Genomic DNA, 23,130 nt, shown 5'->3' with positions numbered 1-23,130 from the left:
AGACTAGATATATTTTATCTAGACTCATATTTTTCAAGTCAATACACGTAGGTACCTACAACATTTGTACCTAAATTATGATAACATTCAGGGCTAATTAAACTTTTGAATTTATTTATAACAGTCCCGACCCTCAGTTGGACTGGTCGGCTATTGCGACTCCGTATCCAGAGGGAAAATTTCTCAGCCGTTAAAAATTTTGCGGAATTTTCTCATCGAAAATTGACCGCAATACATTACATCGAAGTAGGAATCACGCACACTCTAGTGCACGCCAACCAAGATCTTGGGAAGTTGCTCCTGGGACACTTTCCGTACAACTTTGAAGAGAGCATAACGTTAGTTACGTCACGGTATACGCCTGAATAACGGGCGTGGAAGGAGCGGGTGGTGGAGGAAAAAGCAATATACCTAAAATTTCTTAAACCAAAACGCTATAAGTTCAATTTCGTCTTAACTGAAGTACATAATAGGTAAATCAATATAATAATAAATTCTTTATAATACTACAACAGACAAAGACGCCCAATGACAGTAGTATAGTTAAAAATAGAAGTGTAACAGTCACAGGCACTCAGATTTGATCACATTAATATATTGTGACGTCACCGAGAATCGAAACTGGAGTCAGGGACGCGCCAAGAGGTGGCGTTAGCGGTGCGAAACATTCGGGCGACAGGATGAATAGGGCGGAAAAAGTCTGTCAAAACAAATGATATTATTGTTATTATGTTATTCAGTTACCTATATAAAATTAATTATAATATGAAAAAGTCGCCTGCGGCACAATTCTCTTTCGTGTCGTTGAATATCCATTTATAAATGCTTCCGTGCTTCATCGATGTGTTCTATATATCGATTTAAGACGCTTTATAATATAATTAAGAATGTTTTATTATTTAATAGATAAAATAAGTCAATATTTTGATGACAATAAAATATTTTTTTAATTATTAACTTTTCTTTGACTTCTGTAAGATTTCCAATAAAGGTTTTATTTGAGGGTGGGAGGGATTTGAGCTGGCATCCGGGAGGAAACCATCCTTGACGGAGTCTTTGGATGCCTTGCGCACTTGACTACGAAGGGTCAATATAGGTTTTGAGTATACATATACATCAAAGTTAAATACTGATCTATACATGAATTATTATGATAACTTTCAGAGCTAATTCAACTTTTAAATAATAGAAACCTGAAATAAAATTAAGAATATGTAAAATTTTAAATTGCATTCTCAACAGTATTCATTTTAAATTTACGATACTCTGGCTCTCAGGTACAGAGGTAATCTCAAGGATGTACGAGGAGTTGTTAACAAAGTTAAACTGGCATGCTCCTCGATATTATCTTAAAGTCACTCGAAAGTCAGAACGGATTAAGTGTTCATCAAATGTTTCTCACTAGTGATCATGTATGCATGTGAAATCTGTACTTATAATGTAAGAGAAATCTAAAAACTAAGAATAGCGTAACGTGGCCTGGAAATGATCATCTTGCATATAGGGATTACGATACCGGTATTTCAAAACCGGTATCCCAATATTTGTCAATACCGAAATACCGGTTTTAAAATGTATTAATTAATGATTGAAATTAGTAAAAGTGACCAATAATGTGTTTGGTTTCACTTCTTATGGGGAAAAAGAACATACGTATAAAAAGAGCAATAAAACATTAGGTAGAATTACCAGTGGGTCACACTCATCTAAGAACACTTCATAAAATAAATTTATTGAAAGATCATTCGAAGAAGAAAGTACCAATAGTTCAACTACATACTATATAGGTATGTATTTGTTCACATCAGCATCTCTACCATATCTTACTTTTACCTATTTTAAAACTTACGTATATGTAGGTAATTATTTAGATATTTTTGCTATAAAATATTAATATTTTTATAAAATTTATTGAATATTATATATTTATTGGTTTCTGTTTTTTATATTTCTCCGAATACCGGTATTGGTATTTTCTTTCGGTATCGCAATCCCTACTTGGACATAATGCGGAATCGCAACAAAATAAACAAACGGCTAAAGAGGCAGACAAGAGTACGCGAATGATGGACTGGACATTTCGATCGGAATGTATAACTCTGGGTATATAAAGTCGTACAGTGGTACCTAAGGGGCACTAAACGGCTACAGAGTTACCCTTGAAACAGCTGGATCGTCGCATTCACCAACAAATAACCGAGGACCAAGAAGTGTGGAAACAAGAATGGAGTTATCTTTAAAGATATTTTCTAAAGGTGAATAAAAATAAATCATATTCTGTAAGAAATACTGCAGATATAGACAATTTATATATGTCACTGCTAATACTCTTTGAATTTACTCCGTTAATGTTGTACAATATATTATGAAATCTAAGTTCAAGGCGTGTTTTTTTTTATATAAATCACAATTTGTGCCACGTGAAAGTACTAATTTGTTAAATGAAAATGATTGACGACGATACTGTGGCGCCCGTGATCCATCAATTATCAAAATAAAATTATCGATCAATCAATCAAAAACGTTTATTAATTTAAAACCCCTTTTCAATTTAAAATAAATACTTATGATTTTATAGTAAGTTGTGTTTTCGATAATTCCTTGAAAATAATGTTATTATTACAATTTTATTCATAAATTAAATTCCGTTCAGAAAATAATTAATTAACGACGTGAAACTTTTATTTATTTGACAGATTTTTCGGAATAAATGTTGAATCCATCATTCGTAGTTTAGTCAAAATCTTTTCCTTGAATATTATTTATTATAATAATATGTTCACAGCTAATAATATCTGTAAACATCTTGAGTTATAATTTGTCTGACGAAAACGTAATATCAAAACGGCTACTCTATCATCATGATTATAGGCTTAGGATTTTTAAGTGCGAAAAATGAATAATAGGTACCTAAAATATGTAGATATAATTGGAAAATATGTTATTAAAATTGCATAATTATGTGCTAAAAACAAAAATAGGTGCTAAAAATTTAAGTAACTATTACAATAAATCACATATATTTCAACAGTTTAATTTTTTATTTATTCACAAACAGAAAACGCTTTATTACAATAAATAATAAAATAATGCTTCAAATTTTCGAAAGTGAATCTTTGACAATTTGATCTTAGCAAATTTTTATACATGGAAAAATTTCTTTCCACTTCTACGTATGTAAATGAAACTATTTCGTAAGTAAGTAAACTAAGTAGAAAAAATTGAAACATCTGATGGATTTTTCAAAACAGCTTTAATATTCAGCAGCGTTTGAAGTCCAGTATTTTAATTTAAAACACTATTTAATTTTGTACGTATTTTATTCCAATTGGTCCGGGAACATTTTCTTATTTTAGCAGCAGTATTGTTTAATTTAATGATTAAATAATTTATAGATGATTTTTTTGTGTTTACTAGTCTTATTGTGTTATTTAATTTTGTGTTTATGTGAAAATATGTGCTGAAACCTAAAATATGTAAACATATTATTTAATTATCCAAAAATATTTAAAAATATGTGCTAACAAATGGGGCTTAAATGTTTCAAAATTGTCTGAAACAGATAGATATTTTTAATATTTTGTTATGGGGCCACTCAAAAAAACTATTTAAATACCTAAGAATCCTAAGCCTAGTAATTAATAATGATGCTTCTACTACGTAAATATGACTGACTAACATTTCTCCTATATGTACATATTCATATTATATTTGAATTTGTGTAGAGATTATAATGCAGTCTATATAAGCTCTGCTCATATTGAATTAAGCAGATAAATGGTCAAGCTTTTAGTGATTTGAATTTTAATAAATCATTTCGTTGGAAAGCCTTTCCAGTGCACGTGTATAACGGCCTCTGTCGGACAAAAAACGAAATGCGAAATCACATTGCGCCTTGGGAAATTCTTGGCAGGCCATCGGTGAATGCGGAAAACTAGATACAGTATATTATAGTCATGCCCATCAGCAATACATAACATTTCATACATATTGAAAATATATCTTAATCACAATTAATTATAATGTATAATTTGTTTTGACATGCAACATAATAAACATATCTATAAATGTAATGATAATATATGTAATTTTTAAGCCTTTATATAAAGTTTATAGTTGAACTGTTAGGCATATTATGTATGATAGACTAGAAGAAGCCAAAATCTATTTAGGTCTGTAATGTCAAAGAGAACAAAATTTGAATTAGATACGTTAAAACCAACTGAGGATAAACTCGTATAAAAATGATGTCAAAAGTTTTATTTTAATTTAAAACAGCATAAATGCATACCGTCGAGATCATTATACCTACAATACTTTTAAATTAGTGGCCGTTTTATATTGGAAACGTAAAATCTTATCTTTATGTTGTTGTTTATTTTACCAAGTTTCGAAGTTCTCGACTTTTGAGCTTTGAGAAGCTTTCTTATGGTTATATTGGTACGACCTCGTTACAATCACTTAAATTCGTGAGCGGACACGGCAGTCTTCGATAATTTAAGTAGGTTTGAAGAGACGTTTCACTTGGCTGGAACATATGTTTCTGATGCCGCCAGAGAGTGTAATACTCCGTACTTTTGTGACCGATCCTCCCTCACAATACAGCGGTGCTACAAAAGCGATCTACGCATTACAGGTCTCACATGGTGGAAGGCACGATACGTGACGACGGACCAAGGGAAGTTGCCTTATACCTTAATGCCGGGGCGTAACAGATTTTTAGATTATGAATTACCCGTATTTTCCAATTCCGTAAACATCTTCAGTTTTTTATGCCAGGGAACATTTAGGGGTAGTCATCCAAATCTGAGGTTATTACGCACTATACATTACTATAACAGAGAAGTGACTCATAGGTCTTCGCTATATCTATAGATTTAATAATTTGGATCCACATTGAAAATATAACATGCGAGAACTTTTGACAGATTTGTATTTGAGCATTATTGCCTTCTACCCCACGTCAAGTACTATTATGAACCACCCAAATACTCTAAAGTACTTACAAAAAATGAATGAAACGATTTTCATATCGTTGTGTTATGCAAGTAGTCTTCTTATAAAACTCATTGTTATGAGATGTTTTAATGTTGAGTAAATACGATCTACCTATTCATTGAAAATTTTCCTCCATTTAGTGAGTACATAATATTCTTTATCCCCCGGCGAAATGGAGCGATATTTTTATACATGTACATAATCCTTTTAACGTAAAGAGAGAAGGTAAAAAAAAAGGTTTTTCTTCTTAAACCATGTTCCTGTTAAGTAAAGCATGACGCTATTCAAACGATAATCTTTCTCCATACCTACTTAACAAGGCTCCACTGGGCCTTTTTACGTTTAGGCGGACGTTTTTTCTGCAATTAATCCCGGGTTTACGTAACAAAAAGGCGTATTTTGTTTGGAAAGTCATGCTAATTAATAATTAATAAATGATTGTTTATACCCATAATAATTACAAATACTTAGTAGATTCTTATTCAAATTGTAGAAAATACTTATAAATTTGACACTGAGTAATCATGTAGAAATAACATTTCAATAGATATAAATAAATTATTAAAATATATTTTCTCGTTATACTTCGTCTGTTTATCTCGAGTATAATAAATTTAATATTTTAAGCTATCGTTGATTCTCTGAAACATTCATTCAAGTTTTTCTGGGAAAAGTTTGAACAATTTCCGTATTATATAAATATATTATATAACAACCAGTGGCTTGTTGAGATGATAGCCACAATCTAGAGGTAGGTATTTACCAGTGGCGAAGGGTGACTTTTGGAACGAGGTAAGCTGTGGAGATCAGAGAAAAAGAGCACACTTGTCAGGTAACTTACGGGAAATAAGAAGATAATACTTACGATATTACTACTGATGAATAGGTGCACACTAATGACAACGACACACTGGTCATAGGTTTCACCGCTGAATTTGTCAAATTATTTAAATCACTTATGGCAGTAGAATTCCACGCATACTTTCTTTACCAAACAATACGCATCGCCAACAAAAAAGTTTGTTTAATGTATAACTGCCAGTTAAAAACAAATATTTATCATTTATAAATTGTTGTGAAAATGTCTAATATAAGTTTTTTTGCTGTATTCAAATCTAAATGAACCCTTGGAAGGTCAAGCTTTGATAATTTTTAAATGCAATCGTTCGCACATTTTCTACCGGGACACTACACAATTTAATAAATACTTATATATTTAAAGCACTGGCGAATGATTTCGGTACAATATGAGATAATTTATCCACATTCACAGTAACACAATGAATTTTGTATTATAAAATAAACCTTTACCACTGCTTTGAAATGTCAAAATGACATAAACTGTGAATAGCATGTTATGTTTGTCTATGACTGAAGTAACCTAAATAATAATCGCGAATTAATACAATATTTATTTTTAATAACAATTTATAAATTATATGTGATCGAACACAATAGTTATTATTTTTTTTAATCATCCTTATTATTTATTATTTGCTTTTAAAGATAAGCAAAGACAATAAACAAATCAAAATTTCGAATAAGCTTGTCTGTTAACGCTTCTGAGTCTCGAACAAAAACCCAGACATGCATGAAGTTGGCAACTGAATTTCGGTAGAAAATTCGGCTTGGATTATCGTTGAAATAATTCTAAAAATAGCACTCACGTTGGACGTTCCGTCATTTATTTTTGATTCGAAACATGACTAAATTAAAAGCTCTACTTATAAATAACGACGATAGATGGCAATCAATATTTTTATTATAACCTACAATGTCCTACAATATAGATATTTATTTATATAAATTAAATACTTGAAAATAGAAGGTAAGCTTTAAATAATCGCTTAGTATGGAGCCTTCGCCACTGGTATTTACTATATAAAACTTGCTTGCTAGCTTAGTTTTTAGTTTGTTTTATGTAATAAGTTTTAGTTTTGCACCCAGTTTTGAGCGTGTCCGGAAACTTGTACGTATCACACTTCACCGTGAAATGTTGTATCGGAAATATATGGCCGTATATTAAAAACCGTCTAACCTCTTTGGGTCATATAGTAAGATAGTACAGACTACATAAAATCCATGTATACATAAAACACGGTTCTTGTCGGTTTACACTTTACAGGAAACCAGCAGCAAACGAAATTTAAAAATAGCCAATCTACTGCATTATTTGTTAGGTTAGGTTTTCATTCTTGAATTCATGAATTTTGCCAAAATCAGCTATGAAAATTGAATCAATGCGAACTGTGCCATGGCGAAATAATAATTTACGTACAATTTACATGTAACCAGTTTTGAGACCCTTGGGTATTTTATTCAGGCCATCAACTACTGAAATCAACTCAATAGACTAATCAAAATGCCATTTAGAGTACGGAATTATATATAGATATATTGTTTATAATTTATAATCAACATTCAACAGCTTAGTTTAATCAGATTGATTACACTGTGTCTTGTGTATTACATTGCAATAAACGTCAGCTGACTTTAGCCACCTCATCGATTCAGCAGTTACTAAGTCTATCTTTCGGAAGGCTTCTACTTTTTTGTACCTCCGGGTGGTCTAGAGTAAGAAGAGCTACATGTCTTACCCGTTTATGATTTGTGACAAACTCTATTACCTACATAATTTCTTACAATTGTAAGCAAACAATTGACCTTTAGTATAAGATACATACAGAAGCGTTCCATAGCTTGGTATCACAGCCAGAATAGTGCTTTCCCATAGTAGTGCTGCCTATTTCGTAAATAATGCTGAAATAATAACGTTGATAATACTATAAATGTGTGAACTCACTTTTAGTTGAATCCAGAACTCTCGTATACGAAGCCAGTGTCTTACGCATTATGCACGGACTATAATACCGGTCGTTATAAATATGTGCAATATTGTGGATAGTCAACGTTTGTTCTGATTTTAGGAATAAAAAATTATTGTTCCACGGCACCTAATTCCAAAGGGCACAAACATGTGGACGATGAAACAACAAATAATGAAAATTGCATTGATTAGTAATTGCAGTAAACAAAAATGCACTGGGAATCAAACATAGAACGTTCGTTCGAGAAACCAACTCCTTCCGCATTGCAATACGAGGGTGACTTTAATACAGAGGGATATTAATGAATTCTAACGTTGAATTAAATAGATATTTTTAACTTTTAAACTGCATGTCCTTACCAATATGATATAAAGGTAATTACATCAGTGCATTGACCCCTACTGACGATGGTGACAACTCAAATTTAATTAACACAGAGTATAATGAAGTTAACAGGGTTTTCTCTTTGTGTACGATCATCACAAACGTGCCTATACAATTTACATGCCTATATTAAGTAACCTAATAGGGGTAAAAACCATTGATGTAAACGGTGCTCGAAGCGGCGCCAAATTTGATTATGAATTTTGGTCATAAATTATTCAGTGACTTCCAAACAGACATTGTAATAAACATGACGTTCACACAATGCATATGGAATGAGGTTGAGAAGCCATAGATCACCAAAAACCGCGGGAAATGGCAAAAATTATTGACAGGGCTGTATTAAGTTAATATGTATTCGCTCATAAATTGAATTTATATCGTCTTATGAATAACTGAGTTATCGATGTTTTCCCAATAATTTTGCGGAGTAACTACAGAAAAATTCCAATAATACGTTGTTACATAAGGCGATAGAATTGTCGGGTTACCTTCGTAATGGCGACGGAGGGTTGACCGGGAGTGTTTTTAGAGGTGGTTAGATGTATTTAGAAACAGGGTCACATGTAACACGTGCGCATAAGATTATATTTATTAAAAGAAAGGAATTTACACTGGGTATTAAATATTCTTTAACATGTCTTATATTTTTCTAGGTAATACTAATATGTCGTCAATATATTCTCGACATTACATATTTTACGATATATATCTTGTCAGGGAATGAAAAGAGAAACTAGAGTTACATAGAGGTAGAAAACTGATGATTTAAATTAATTAGCAATTAAATGCAACTGAACATAGGTGTTTCAAATATTTAACTGAGTCAATAAAATTCAACACATCATTATCATTAAGTTATAATTCGATACTTAGTATTTTGAAAATGATTATTCGAACATAATATAATTAATGTCCTTCATATCGTTTTTTTTATTATTTATGTTTAGGTTAGATTTGGTAAGGTAAGGTTTGGTATATTTATGTTCAGCTAAGGTAAATTGGGCAGGTAAGTTTACGTCATCTTTGGTTAATAATTTAACAATAAACAATAAGAAATTCAAAAAATAAACCTTTTCAATGTAATTTATGAACATAACAAATTTTAAATTTTCTGATCAATCCGAATATGTCAGAACAATATCGCGTATTACTCGGTGTTAGTATCTACTGGATATACATTTTAATATTGTCACGTTCATTCCTGTTTTCGTCCGTATAATATTGAATTCTTTTTATATTATCGTTTACCTCCGTCCTACAAATGGCCTTTTTTCACCACTGTATTGTAGAGTTCATAATATTCTTCGCAGGTAAATATGTATTGTGCAAACAAACAAAAATAATGTGAGCAAATCCATGACAGCATAATATAGTTTATTTATTTGATAGGTGTCACTGACTTATTCAGGCTTTGTGTTTACGATTCGGCCCTGGTTCCGCATAAAGCGAAATAAGATGTCGCATTTCGCTGACGTATTTTGATCCCTCGAGGACTCTAAGACGATATTTACGTGTACCTACACGAGGCGTATTTATTATAAAGAGCAATTTCTGTTTGTGCCAGTTCTTAGGGTGGCACAAACAAAATATATATTATTTATAAACTACAAACAAATATTGTAAATAAATCACAAATTGGAACAACCCTCCTGTGACCTAACATAAGTACACAAAAAATCTAAACCAATTCTGTTTGTTGGCAATTCAAGAGAAATCTAAGCTACGATAAGTTCCCACTCATATTTTTTGTAATATGATATCCCGCCCAAAGGGGGTTTATTCAATCGTTCCATTAGAAGAGTTACGATGTATATGTATTTTATTTATATTACTCTATTTACCTACATATTGGAATACTTAAGTAGATACTTTTACGACTTTTACGTGATATAGTTCTGATACCTAAAGCTTTACTATGTCTTAAATAATATATAGGTACCTGGCACATACATAATATTTACAATATATCTTGAGAAACTGATGTTTATATATTGAAACAATATTATGCAGCAGCCATGTCTGCTGCTTAACGACATAGATAGAGTCAACGAGTATATATATTTCTTCAGTTCAGCATCTCTAATAAAGGTAGATCAAATGAGAATAATGATGATGGCTCCAACAAGTTCAGCTAATATTATTTAACAACCATTCCTCACGTAGCGTTCACAAAGATATTTCCTTCTGTGGAGGTCATTATTATTGTGTTTTGTAGCAGAAATGGTATCTAAGACATAGCATATGACTACTGCATGATGCCAAATTGGAATTTGGCTACTTTGGGTAGGGAGAGGTAGAAAGAGTTGTAAGAGAAAGCAAGGAGCCATCTCGGACTGTTGTCCACCTGTCAATTCCTGACTGGCCTTGGTTGATTCGCTGCCAACCTCTTTGAGCTTGGACTTGTCACCCGACCAACATGTTTATGTGATGAAGAACAACAGGATGTAAACCTCATACTCTGGGAATGTCCGATAATGAGCTCCGAAAAGGAAGAGATGCTCAAGTCGGTCCAACCAGTTGGTTCCATCGGGCCTTCCGACCTGCACTTGAGTGCGTGGCATCCTCAGTCTTGGAGACATTCCCAGGCGTAAAAAACTGCTGATGCTGATGCCGAGTGTGGTGCGGGTTAAGCTGATTTGGAGGGGTCTATGTTTGTATTGTTTTCCTCCTGACGACGATGCATATCTGTATTTCTAAAACTAATTTTTAGCTATCGTGACTAGTATGATGTACAACATAATAATAAGTATAAAAATATGTGTATAGCATTTTATGTAACAACATTGTGTTCCACAATAATTATTGTCAAACATGTTTGCCATTTAATCTACTCTTTCGTGTGTACTTAGTCAGGGGATGGGGTATGTAATATGAAGCTGTTGACAAGTTGGAGCCGTGGACAACTCACCGGCGCTCTGCTTGGACGACCCTGCCAGGCTCTTGAGTGAATTAAACAGCCCGCTCATGTGTACGAGCGCTTTTCCCTGGAGGCCATCGGCGGCCCGCGGCCCTGCCCAGCTCCCTGCGCTACCGCAAGCTCATCGCAGGACTCCAGCCCTGCGTTGAGAGCCTCGGGCACCGGCGAATTGACGACAGCTGATGTGATACCGGTATGTTTATCTGATTACGCACCATTTATGAGTAAACCCATCCCCACTTGATATTTTAAAGTTCTATATTTAACATAAAAAAGTTACAATAACAATTTTTATTGTCTTATTATGATGTTTAACAACAGTTTCATATTTTGTAATATTGTTTACGTATGCCACGTTACTTAAGTATTTCTGTAAAATAAAAAAATATTAAAACGTGACATTATTCACTAATAAAGAAACTAGATATAATCAATATTTTAGGGCCTTATTTTTAATATATTAATTTATTAAAATTTTCAAATGCACTGAATCTATAATAATCAATATATATATAAATAATTCCGTTCTGTACCAGAAATTATAAGAAAACTACTAAATCTATTTCGGTGTGTGATGTCTTGAATGAAAGAATCCTAAAGCCGGGTACTCATTAGCGAATCGTAACTGTAACCAACTCTAGATGCGAAATAATTATGTATTAGGCTTGCGAACTAATTATATGGCGTCCATACTAGTTATTGTATCTGCAACGGTCTCAGTTACGGCTTGCTAATGAGTACCCGGTTTAAGATGAGTGAAAAAAATAAAATGTAAGCGAGCGAGCAAAGACAAGATAGTATCCAGAGATTACTGCAATTTTCGTAACATACAACTAGTTTTTTTTTAAACTTTAATAACTGAAAGGTAAATCAGCATTTTAATATACGAGTATTCACATAATGAAGGTTATATTTACTGATTTTATATATAATATGTTTGACATTCGCACAGTCCATTGAGTCTTTGCCATGTTTCAAAAATACGCATTAAAAATACCATGTAAATTTTGGCAGGCGATGAATTCGAACCCGCTACTCACGGCTTCAGAGATGGGAAAACGAACACCACTTCACACGATGTGGTAAATACTAAAACAAATTTTGGTAGCAATGTTTTTTTTTCCATATTCTTCTTTAATATTTATACATAAACGTGAGATTAATATCTCTTATCTCGTATTCTTTTTAAATGCGTAATCAACAGTGTCGTGATTAGGTGACTACTGCACCAAAAAAATATTACCAGTATTATTAATGAATACTTTTCTTCTGCTTGGACTACTAAAGATTGGTATTTTTTTGTTTGAATTCAAAAAAAATGTGTACTCTCAGAAATGAGCTTAATTTGCTTTTTGTTTTAGATTCAAATGGGGTTAATGCGTGAAACAAAAGCGTACTCGATTTTATAATTAATTCTTCGAATACGACCTACATAATCCAATAAAAAAATGGTATTATCGACATGAACTCATATTTTTATAGTGCAGAATAATTTAAGATTTTATATGATTAATTTGTTTTATTGAGATCCAGAAATATTTGCAATTAGAAATAAAGCCACTCAGTATAAAAAAGGTCTCTTATAATTTTTGTAACATTATTTTAATAATTAATTTACTTAGTCATTTTATTATTAATTATGCAATATTAAAAGATATTTTTATAATTCTCTTGTGTATCGCACTACTATATACACAAATTACGTTTGTTTAAAGATTATCACTATACACCAATACGTTTATGTAATTTTTAATATACATATAAAATAATAGTAAAGAATAAACAAAAACCTTGATTTTAGCACATAAACATTACGATTAAAATTCGAACAATCACGTTTTCTTGACACTATTTTTATAAACACGTTAAGTATATTTTTTTAAATGAAGTCTTACTTTAAATATTTCTCACTGTGATAAAAGCGCAATTTCTGACTTTATATGAACTGAAATAACAATGTACACAGATTTTTCTAGGTTGCTCTGCGTTTGGGAAATGTATATTTTTTGGTTATAGCCAGAATCAATCGTTCGTGCTTCACAGTGGTGTGTTGGGAATGACGTCGGTTGCCCAAACCAGCTGTGTAGATGAAAATGTGGGCGGCCGCCGTGTCGGAAAACAAAATACAGCGGCAGCGCAATCGATCCGCCTTCAGACTGCCAACTAATTCCGAGACGAGCCTCACGCGTGGAAAATCATAAAAAAACACTCAAATTTACACATCTATTGGTTTCTACTATAAGCTGGGAAAAGGAGATAAAGATAAAACGTCAGTGTGTTCCTATATATACACTTTAAGGGTGGATGGGAAAAGTGAAACGGAAGATATAAGCAAACATCACTTTTCATGTGTGTTGTTTTCCTTATCTAATACTGTGTGAATGAGGGAGAACATGCTACTGACGTTTCGGAAATCGCTGTGCGAGTTTTCATCTGACGTTCAAGGCCCGAGAGGGACGGACGTATCCGTTCTTAAAGCTCACTTCATTTCCCCCCTAGCGGTAGTGCGTCGAATTATTTTAATGGATGTATGGAGGTTATCGAATTATTTCCTTACTAATTTAATAAATCAGCCGAAAATAGCAGTTGAAACTATAATATAACCGCAACTTATTATGTAGTTGACAATTTTAAGTTATCGAACCGATTTTAATTATTTTAAATTGTCTAGCATCGTAGTACAAAGGCGGAATAGACGTAGATGGCGAAGAAAAGTTTGTACATGAGTCCTCTTCGTGTATATGGAAAATGAAAGAGATGCCATCAGGACGCTGCAGTATTGATCTCATTGGCGGGAATGTAGTCTTTTTTAAATTAAGAATTTCCCTTTTGGCGGGAAATTTGATGTCATAATATGTGAACGCGGATGAGGTACGCATGTCTGAAATTTAATGACGCAAGTGAGTGTTATTTCTCTATATACTTTATTAATTGGTTTTATTTTTAAAGCTCTTTAAAATAAAACACATTGAATTTCAACGAATCGATATACGAAAACATTACCCAGGTATAGGTAAATCGTTTTACAGTGGCACCATGGGTACGGCAAATGCGGCTTGCAGTTGTAGTGGTATTGTTTGCTAGCATTGAAACAGGCATTGTCGCAAGCAATTCAATACACGCGCGAATCGCCTATGGTGCCACTGTAGAATGATTTACCTATACCTACTCAAATTGTTGTTTACATGGCATACCTTTATTAATATGTAGACTTTGTTAACACAAAAAAAAAAAATATATGAAAATAATTGATACATTTACCAATATTATACGAGTGCTGTATACAAAATAAATAAAAAAAGTTACTTTAATGGTAGTAAGAGTAAATTTTAAATCGAAAGACAATAAAAAATATAATCTAATATATTACATTTATTTCGCGTAATGTGTGTAAATTACAACCGCTTTCGTCCACAACTCAACGAGATTGTCACACAGTGAGAATGGCCTGATAAGCTGACGAAACTACTAATAATTTTGATAAACTATGACAAATAATTATGTATTGTATATATCAGTGGTGGCGAACACATGGCACGCGTTTGAAGAGAAAAAAGCTATAATAATAATAATAAATGACAGATCGCATTGTATAAAAAATAACAGGCAAATACTCTTCAATAATAAGCATTACGTTTAATTTAAATATATAATTGCATAGGTCGGTCCTTAGAATTTATGCGTCACATATAATATTATCGCACTAACCTCATCAGGTGACGGGGAATGCCGCGTCGCGAACCTCTAATTTCGATAGATTATAATGCTTGAGACCACTGTAGCGAGAGAATGTCTGATCTGATCGAAGCAGTTCTGGTCTCAATTTGTGCGTAAATGACCAAAACAATTAACATATTAACAATCAATTTCATTTCTGCCCTCAAAAAATGACTGCACCAAATAAGAGACAAAAACTTGGTGAAGCTAGTAGTAGTAATTCTGGCAGACAGTTCCAAATTGCTGGACCGAAATGTATGACGTAATTGAAAAAAGTGATAAAGCTATTTATAGGCGTGCTATGTTTTGTGACTTTTTATTTTCCCCGTGAAAAACTGCTTGGCACGTCAGACAGTTGAACAATAATATTTTGGAAATTTTGGCACGTGTATGTAAAAAGGTTCTCCAATCATGGTATATGCTCAATTTAGTATGGTTTCCAAAATCAATTTTCTGCAAATTTTGAATTTGTGTTCACCAATCAATTCCATGCGTGGTCCCAATCATGACCTCTTTTACATCAAACATATTTTCTCGTGTCAGGCTTATTAGGCAAACGGCAAAATACTGCACGGTTGGTCAATGCGCTTCAAAAATAATAATAAAATAGTAAGTTATACAATAAGATAAAAATCCGTCTAGGAACCCCTATTTTATAAAGATTTTTTATTTTTTGGTTTTATTTAAAATATTTTATGTCCGTTTATAAAGTCGTACATCTCGAGGTCAAATCCTGGGTCTGACAAATTCACATGTTAATTTTCAATGTGTTTCTGTATCCAAAGCATGAATCGAATGAGTTGAGTAAGTGACAAGAAAGATCTGTTAAGAAAAATCGAATTGTAAAACCAAAAAAAAAACACATTCAATTTTGTGAAGTTCTATACTTCTTGTTCTTAATTCTTAATACATTATAGGTACTACATATAAAATACGTATAGATACTACAATTCATTTTACAACGTGGTCAAAAGACATCTCAGATGATATTGAGCCGTTAAAATCTTCTTCTAATATATGTACATTTGATTTTCTACATACCTTACCTGGCTATATAATATATCAGTACCGAAGGGTGGAGGTATGCTGTTAAAACCCGCTATAAATAGTGAACATTAAACTGTGTTGGTCATACGTATTTGTTTTTATTGAACTAAGACTACAATTTACAGACGGTGTTAGTTAGTTTTTAAAAATCAATTAAACCCTGTCTATACCAAAACATAATAGTTTTGGTATACTTTGGGCGATAGGTACAACGAAATTGTGCTCACTTTTTCATTGGTACATATTTGTTTTCGTTGGATTAAGAATACATATTAGGATTAGGTACACATATTGTTGGTTATATTTTTTTTTAAATTTATTATGCTATATCTAAACCAAACTATAATAAATAAAAAAATATTATTCTATCTATAAAATATCCAAAGTTATGTACGGTTTAGTGGCATAACTATACATATGCATAATTTGACTATTATCTATTATGGCTTGGCCTTCGCATGGTTTAATTGGACTATAAAAACTAACCAACACCATCTGCAAATTGTAGTCCTATTACAATGTAAACAAATACGTATGACTGACAAAGTTTAGTGTTCACAATTTATGGCGGATCTTAACAGCCTACCTTCACCTTTTGCCGCTGTAATATATTCATATCCGTATATCTATATTATTTCCCCTATGAATAAGAAAAAGTTGTGATTTGTAAAAATACATGTTGACATTGGAAAGGTTTCCGATATCAAACGCAAAGCAGCGACGGTACAAATAATGTCTACAGATTAAATCCGTGAAGCAATAAAAGTTACTTGTACAATATGTTATTTGTGTAGTTAGGGCATTCATAGACTTTTCAATAAATTTGTGTGCATGGAAATGAAAGAAAATCTAAAATATACTTTTTAATTTATTGATTAGAAATTGTTACTAATTTGCATCACTCATTACCTGCATAGGTATTTAACTATTATTTATTTGGCTTTATAATTATTCAATATGGATCTTGGCCGCATAATAGTTAATGGTTAACCTAAATAGTTAACAAACTTTATTAATAATATGGAAGTGCGATTGTGCCTGTGAATTCTAAATAATTGCATTTTAACAAGCCTTTTGGCTATTTTAATGATAACTATTACAATACATGTATAACAAATTTGTGTTCTTGTTAGCTCAATAGATACTTGGTTAATATTGATAAAACTTGCATTAGACTGGATTGTTGCCGGGTACCAATTTAGTAAAATTTTATCCTATTGCAAAGTTGAGATAAAACTTCTTGAAACTAACGCAATTGCATCGATTTTATCATAAGGAGGTAAAGTGGTAAGATGAAACCCCTAAATTCAACCATTCGCGCTGTTTTAGTTGGAGCTAACAATAAACAAGATGGCCGCGCGGCTTAAGCGTCGGCCTATAATGCCGTGGGTCTCAGGTTAGAATCCTGGGTCTGGTAAAGTGGTAAGTACAAATATTGTTTTTCAATTTGTATATGAGTCAGATGATGAACCTAATAGGTGAGCAAGTGGCTGAGATCCATTTCTCGTGAAAACAAAATCTGTTAACACAAAACCTCCACTCCGTGGAGGCCCATATGATCTTTTAGTATCGGACACGGTAGAAAAAAAATGTAATGTAATAACGTGAATATAATGTTATCAAATAGCAGTGATGGATTGGTCAGGTGGGGTATGGATAGAGGAGCGCGCGCGCATTATCACTAATTAATTTAATAAAAGTAAACTCGAATCAGTCTATTTATTCATTTTGTGTATTTGTTTGCTTTTTACTTCCATATTTTAAATGGACTTAGTCACGGCTTATAATAAACATAATATGTAATCTTTATCGTATAAAAAATGTGGTTGATTTGAATTTGTATTTATGGCGAATGACAGAGTACCCATATGTGGGAGGGAAGTTTTTGTAGTGAAACTATTTTAGCCACGTGTGTAAGATTGTTCAATGAGAACTGAAATGATAAGAAAACTGAAAAACATAGTTTTTTACCGTGAGAAATGCTGTTTTGTACTCAATATCATGGCTCTTTTACACGGACTTACTAATCACTAGTTATACTAGCATTGACACCGATATTAATGATTACTACTAATTCGGCCTGCTTACACGTGGCAGTATTAATGCGATCAGTGATTACTAATGAATAGCAGTATTAGCACTAAGCCAGTGTAAACAAGACTTAAGTCACACTTGCAGTGTCATTCAATCGGGGAGTGGCTAATGTCTGCATCGTGCACTTGGGACTAATGACCAATCCATTATTTGCTATGATTCGAGGGATGTGCATACGTCGTTTAAACGTATATCTACCACAAAATCAGGGACTAAGATTGACGCAGTCTTTGCTAGAAATGTATTTCAATAAAATCGATGATTTAGTAGAAATAGTATTTTATTTATCATCAAAAATTTTATTTTGAAAAAAAATATTAGCAAATTAATACTTCCGGATAAAAAATAAGTTTTAATTACCTTTACACAATTATTCCTATAAGACGTATTAGTACATTTACCAGAACATGATTGTTACACTATCATTAATTATTTTTGTCGTAACTTGGCACTCTAACTGGAGGTTTTCGCAATATAACTAGACAATATCAACTTGCAACTATATTTCAACGAGTGAATTACCAATACCTAAATCAATTAGATACTGATCTAAAGTATGGCGTGATCGTAAGCTTCACCACACTTCTACACAATACACACACTAAAATCTATAGTAATGTGTCACTCACCTTCTCCACTGATCTTTCTCAAAGCTGCTGTGATGAGACTACAGAGTCTTCGTCTTCTTCTCTTGAGAGTATCTTTACTGAAAAGCCTCTTCGCCAATAATCCTCCCATCTGCTGAGTACGACTCCGGAGCTTCACGATCAGCTCGCATAGCTCATCTATGTCTAAAAAGAATATAATAAATATTTTTTTAAATGTATTATTATTATTATAGTATATATACATCATCATCATCAGCCTGAATCTATCCACTGCTGGATGAAGGCCTCTTCAAGCTGCTTCCACTTCTCTCGGTCCTGTGAATTGCGTTGCCACGTACTTCGGCAGAACTTTATCATTTCATCGATCCAGCCTACCTTGTCCTACCTACCAGTCTACCTTGCGGACGTTTTGTACTTCTTGGATACCACTGGATGACTAGATTTGTCCAACGATTGTCTCTTCTTCGAGCTATGTATCCAGCCCATCTCCATTTAAGGCTTTTAATAAACTCTATTACATCGCAAACCCTTGTCTGCTTCCTTATCCACTCATTCCTCTTTTTGTCCTTTCGCGTTATGCCCAGAATGCACCTCTCCATGCCACGTTGTGCTACTCTAAGTTTCTTAATCTCTCTTTAACTTAGGGTCTATGTTTCACACGCATATGTGATCACGGGAAGCATACACTGGTTGAACACTTTGCGCTTTAGGCACAGTGGAAGGTCACTTTTGAAGACATTATTCAAGCGGCCAAAAACACTCCAGCCTAGCTTTACTCTCCGAACAATTTCATCAAATACACATCCATCTATATGTATACATACTATATGTTATTATTGCTACTTATTAAATTATGTATGAAATGGTTTCCCACAACTTGAGAGTAACTTGCAGTATTAGTCTGTATATTTATCAGTTCTAGCTGAAAAGATTAAGTATAAATCCAACATTCTGATTAGTGCACGAGTTTGTGGAAAAATGTTTACATAATATTATATTATTATAACAGTATCCATATCCAAATATGGCAGCATATAATGAAAACTGTTATATATTATTATTAAGTTATTTTACTTAGGGTAGTTGTTTTTCTTTATAATACGAGCGATATCGATATCGATTTTATCAGAATTGTAGATTATAGTGCAGATAGGTGAGACAAATTGAACAATATTAATACTATTAATGAAAACCAATTTACGGAAATTCTCGTAATCCAGGACTGAATATAAATACTTTACTTATATATAACATTTGAAGGACTTTACTTTACTTTACTTATATATAATAATAAATTGAACTGGTATTAACATGTAATTGAAAATTTACCTTACATTGTATGAAAATTAATATAAATTGCATTAATATATTTAATTCAAAGACAAACTTATTAGAATAGTGTCACACCTCACAATATCGTAGCTCGATTATGTTTTTTGAAAAATTGATGTTTATAAAATAAAATAAAAATACATTACCAATTATAAATAATAAGTAATCAATCTCCTCTACGGCATCGAGCTAATAACAAAAATATTAATGAACTGAAACCGTTCAACGAACGCTCATTTAATTTGATTTTAAACATCGAGTAATAAATTAAAACACTCCAAATTTGAAATGATCCAACTGCAATAAATTGCATCTTTTGTATTCAGTCGCCAGATGCCACTAGTAGCACTATACACCCCCATAATAAGTAATTAAAATTAAAATTGAACAACCTATAGTAAATTATTTATATAAGAAAAACAAATTTTTATATTCGTAAAAAAATATAAAATTCACCTTTAAAATACTTATATTTAAGTGTATTTAGTTACATTTTTTGTAATTTTGTCATTAAATCCTCCTTATAGCATTCCGGTAGCTTAAATTAGTAAAGTCAAATATTTTAGTAACAAATCTTTTAATCGAATTAAATAATTAGATATTGTACAGTCCTTTAGTTATATCATAAAATCTTATGCTATTATAGTATGTACATATTATTATGTAAGATTACCTACTCATTCGTTTTCATATATTATGAAGAGAAGTACTTCAATTATTATTTAACCAAAAATGATTTAATTAATAGGTAGGTAGGTATATCGAAACGAAAGTACACTCGTATACAAGAGTGTTCTATTTTCATTATCAGGCAATATCGATTGACTTATCATATTAATTAATGCAAAAATATTTATTATTATTGTGTATTTATATGAATACTAGCTGACCCGACAAACGTTGTTCTGCCATATAAATTATTTCTAGTGAATATTTTGGTTGTTAAATAAAAAATAACGAATGTATCGTAAGTGTGTGGGGATGGGATCGATGACAGAAAGAGGAATGGAGCGCTGTAGACGATGACCGTCGATAAAAACAAAAAAAAACACCAACCATTCATTTTCTCAATTCAAAATGAGTAAAGATGTTCATAATGAATGAATTACCTGTGACAGGATCTCGTTGTTTAATGTTTATGCAATATCCGTCTTGTCCCTTCCAGAAAATTAGCGGATATTGGAGAGCGTCGTATGAACGGTGTGTGTCAGCGATGAACTCCAGATTATTGTTTCTTCTTCGAATCACGATTTCTCGCGTCGATGTGCGGTCGCCAACCATGATTCCAGCAATGTCGTCAACAACAGGCGCATTGAATCGACGCACGTGCTCTCCAGCTGGTGTTTTATCAGGATTGATGACAATAGCGTGATTATCACGTTGCAATTCGTGCATGTGTGCTTTAAAGAATTTCAATAATTCATTGTGCTCATTCAATAGGGCGTCCAGTTCGCCGACGATGCGCCTGGCATTAGGCGAATTGAGGTTATTGTAGCCGCAACGTTCATCCACACGATTGATGTACTCACCGCCCATGATGTAGATTTGTAAAAAATTATGTGGTTCGTTTGGCATTGGCAGCAATGAGCCTACTTTGTGGTATACTTGGCCTTTTATTTTGAACGTAGAATGGAATTGTGACCATTTGCCGCAGTATTGTGAACTATTTCTGTTGCTCCGAACGAAGACATTTGGAAGCATGAATGTGCGAATGGACTTCAGGAATAGGTTTGAATCTGGAACCGTGCCGATGAGCAAGCCGTTCAATGGTTCTGGTGGTAAGTATCTCAATTTCTGGTAGTTGCACTTTTCCTGATGCGCAACACATCCCGGCTGACTAATGTTTGAATTTGAACGCATGACAATGGGGACATTCTTTGCACCAATCAGTACTTTCGGATGAGCGGAATATTCAATATCTGGCTCGTACTCGAATGTAAGACGAAGGAACCAAGCGGATGTAAATGCTCGATGTATTTGTTAGCGTTGTCAGTCATTTGCTCTGAGTGTGTTAACTACGAACCGGCGCGCTTGGCTCCGTTCTAATTGTCGTTGTTGATTTCCTTCAGCTCTTGCCTCTTGTTATTGAGATGCACGCGATTGCGACATGCTCATACGCACTTTTTTGTTATCTTGTTGGATTTTTTCGTCTGTTCTTTTTGCTCTACTATTTCGCATGTTTGTTGCTTTATTCGTTCGACGGCCCAAATGGCCCCCCTTGCGTCTTGCTGGCATTGTGCACTGTAATACACGCACATAAAAATAGATAAATTAAAATAAATCGTACAAAATTTTGCACGCACTGCGTTGTGATATGCCGAATGAAGTGTCAAAATAACGCGACGCTTCTCTTGAATTCTTCTCGGACGTAGCGCCATCTGTCATTCAACAACATAAATAATTTCGTCCTGTTTGAAATACGAACGACGGTTAAATTTGTTAATACAAAAATAATAAAATCGCGATTAAAAAATGGGAGGGTGTAGGTAGGAGGGTGAAAATTTGGGGTTATAGGTATTTTTTTATGCCAAATAATAAAAAAAATACAAAAAAAAATTGTCAAAAAAATAAAATAAAAATTTTCTGGATAGAGATACCCTAATCACCTAGCGGTATGAAATATACTTGTTGACCTATTCTCATACCTAACAAATATACATTAAAAAATTCATAAAAATCGGTCGAGCCATTTCGGAGGAGTTCGACCACAAACATCGTGACACGAGATTTTTATATATATAGAGATATTGCAACTGTAAGTTGCATTATTCATATACAAAACTTTATTTGGTCAAACGTAATAAATAAGCTATGTAAATAATATTTTAAATTATATTGTGAAAGTAACAATTGGTAACTAAAATAGACTACCAGGGAACACAGAATTAATGGGAACTAAAATACCCAACAGTTGAACCGATCTCGAGTGTGGAAGAATATGGGATAAACTTGAACACGTATCATGAATACGTCATTCTAAGCTTGCCCTTCCTTCTGACAACTGCTCTCGGCTTATGCACTGGCGCTCATTCAATATTGGTGTATTTGAAGGTTGCAACACACACTATTGCACGTATATAAAGTGTGTTTCATTTTCGTATGGCACTCACACATTCAAAACCCTGCTTCAAAATGTAGTGTATTGGGGTATAGCCTATCTGAATTCTATTTATTAATTTGTTCTGTATATACTACTAACCAG

General features: G+C 32.9%; 1 protein-coding gene across 1 annotated transcript in view; it reads right to left on the bottom strand.

Moving 5' to 3' along the window:
• LOC147067853 (uncharacterized) overlaps positions 1–23,130 on the bottom strand; it is a 66,869-nt gene that overhangs the window by 41,155 nt on the left and 2,584 nt on the right. Inside the window, exon 3 of the mRNA XM_085951994.1 lies at positions 18,618–18,779. Coding sequence (XP_085808120.1) covers positions 18,618–18,779 — 162 coding nt within the window. The remainder of the gene's footprint in view (positions 1–18,617; positions 18,780–23,130) is intronic.

Source organism: Rhyacophila brunnea, unplaced genomic scaffold, assembly GCF_057557595.1.
Source record: "Rhyacophila brunnea isolate RB1 unplaced genomic scaffold, BYU_Rbru_1.0 scaffold_3, whole genome shotgun sequence".
In the NCBI taxonomy this organism is placed as follows: domain Eukaryota; kingdom Metazoa; phylum Arthropoda; class Insecta; order Trichoptera; family Rhyacophilidae; genus Rhyacophila; species Rhyacophila brunnea.
The sequence above is the reverse complement of the archived record's forward strand: the minus strand, read 5'-3'. Positions and strand labels throughout refer to the sequence as shown.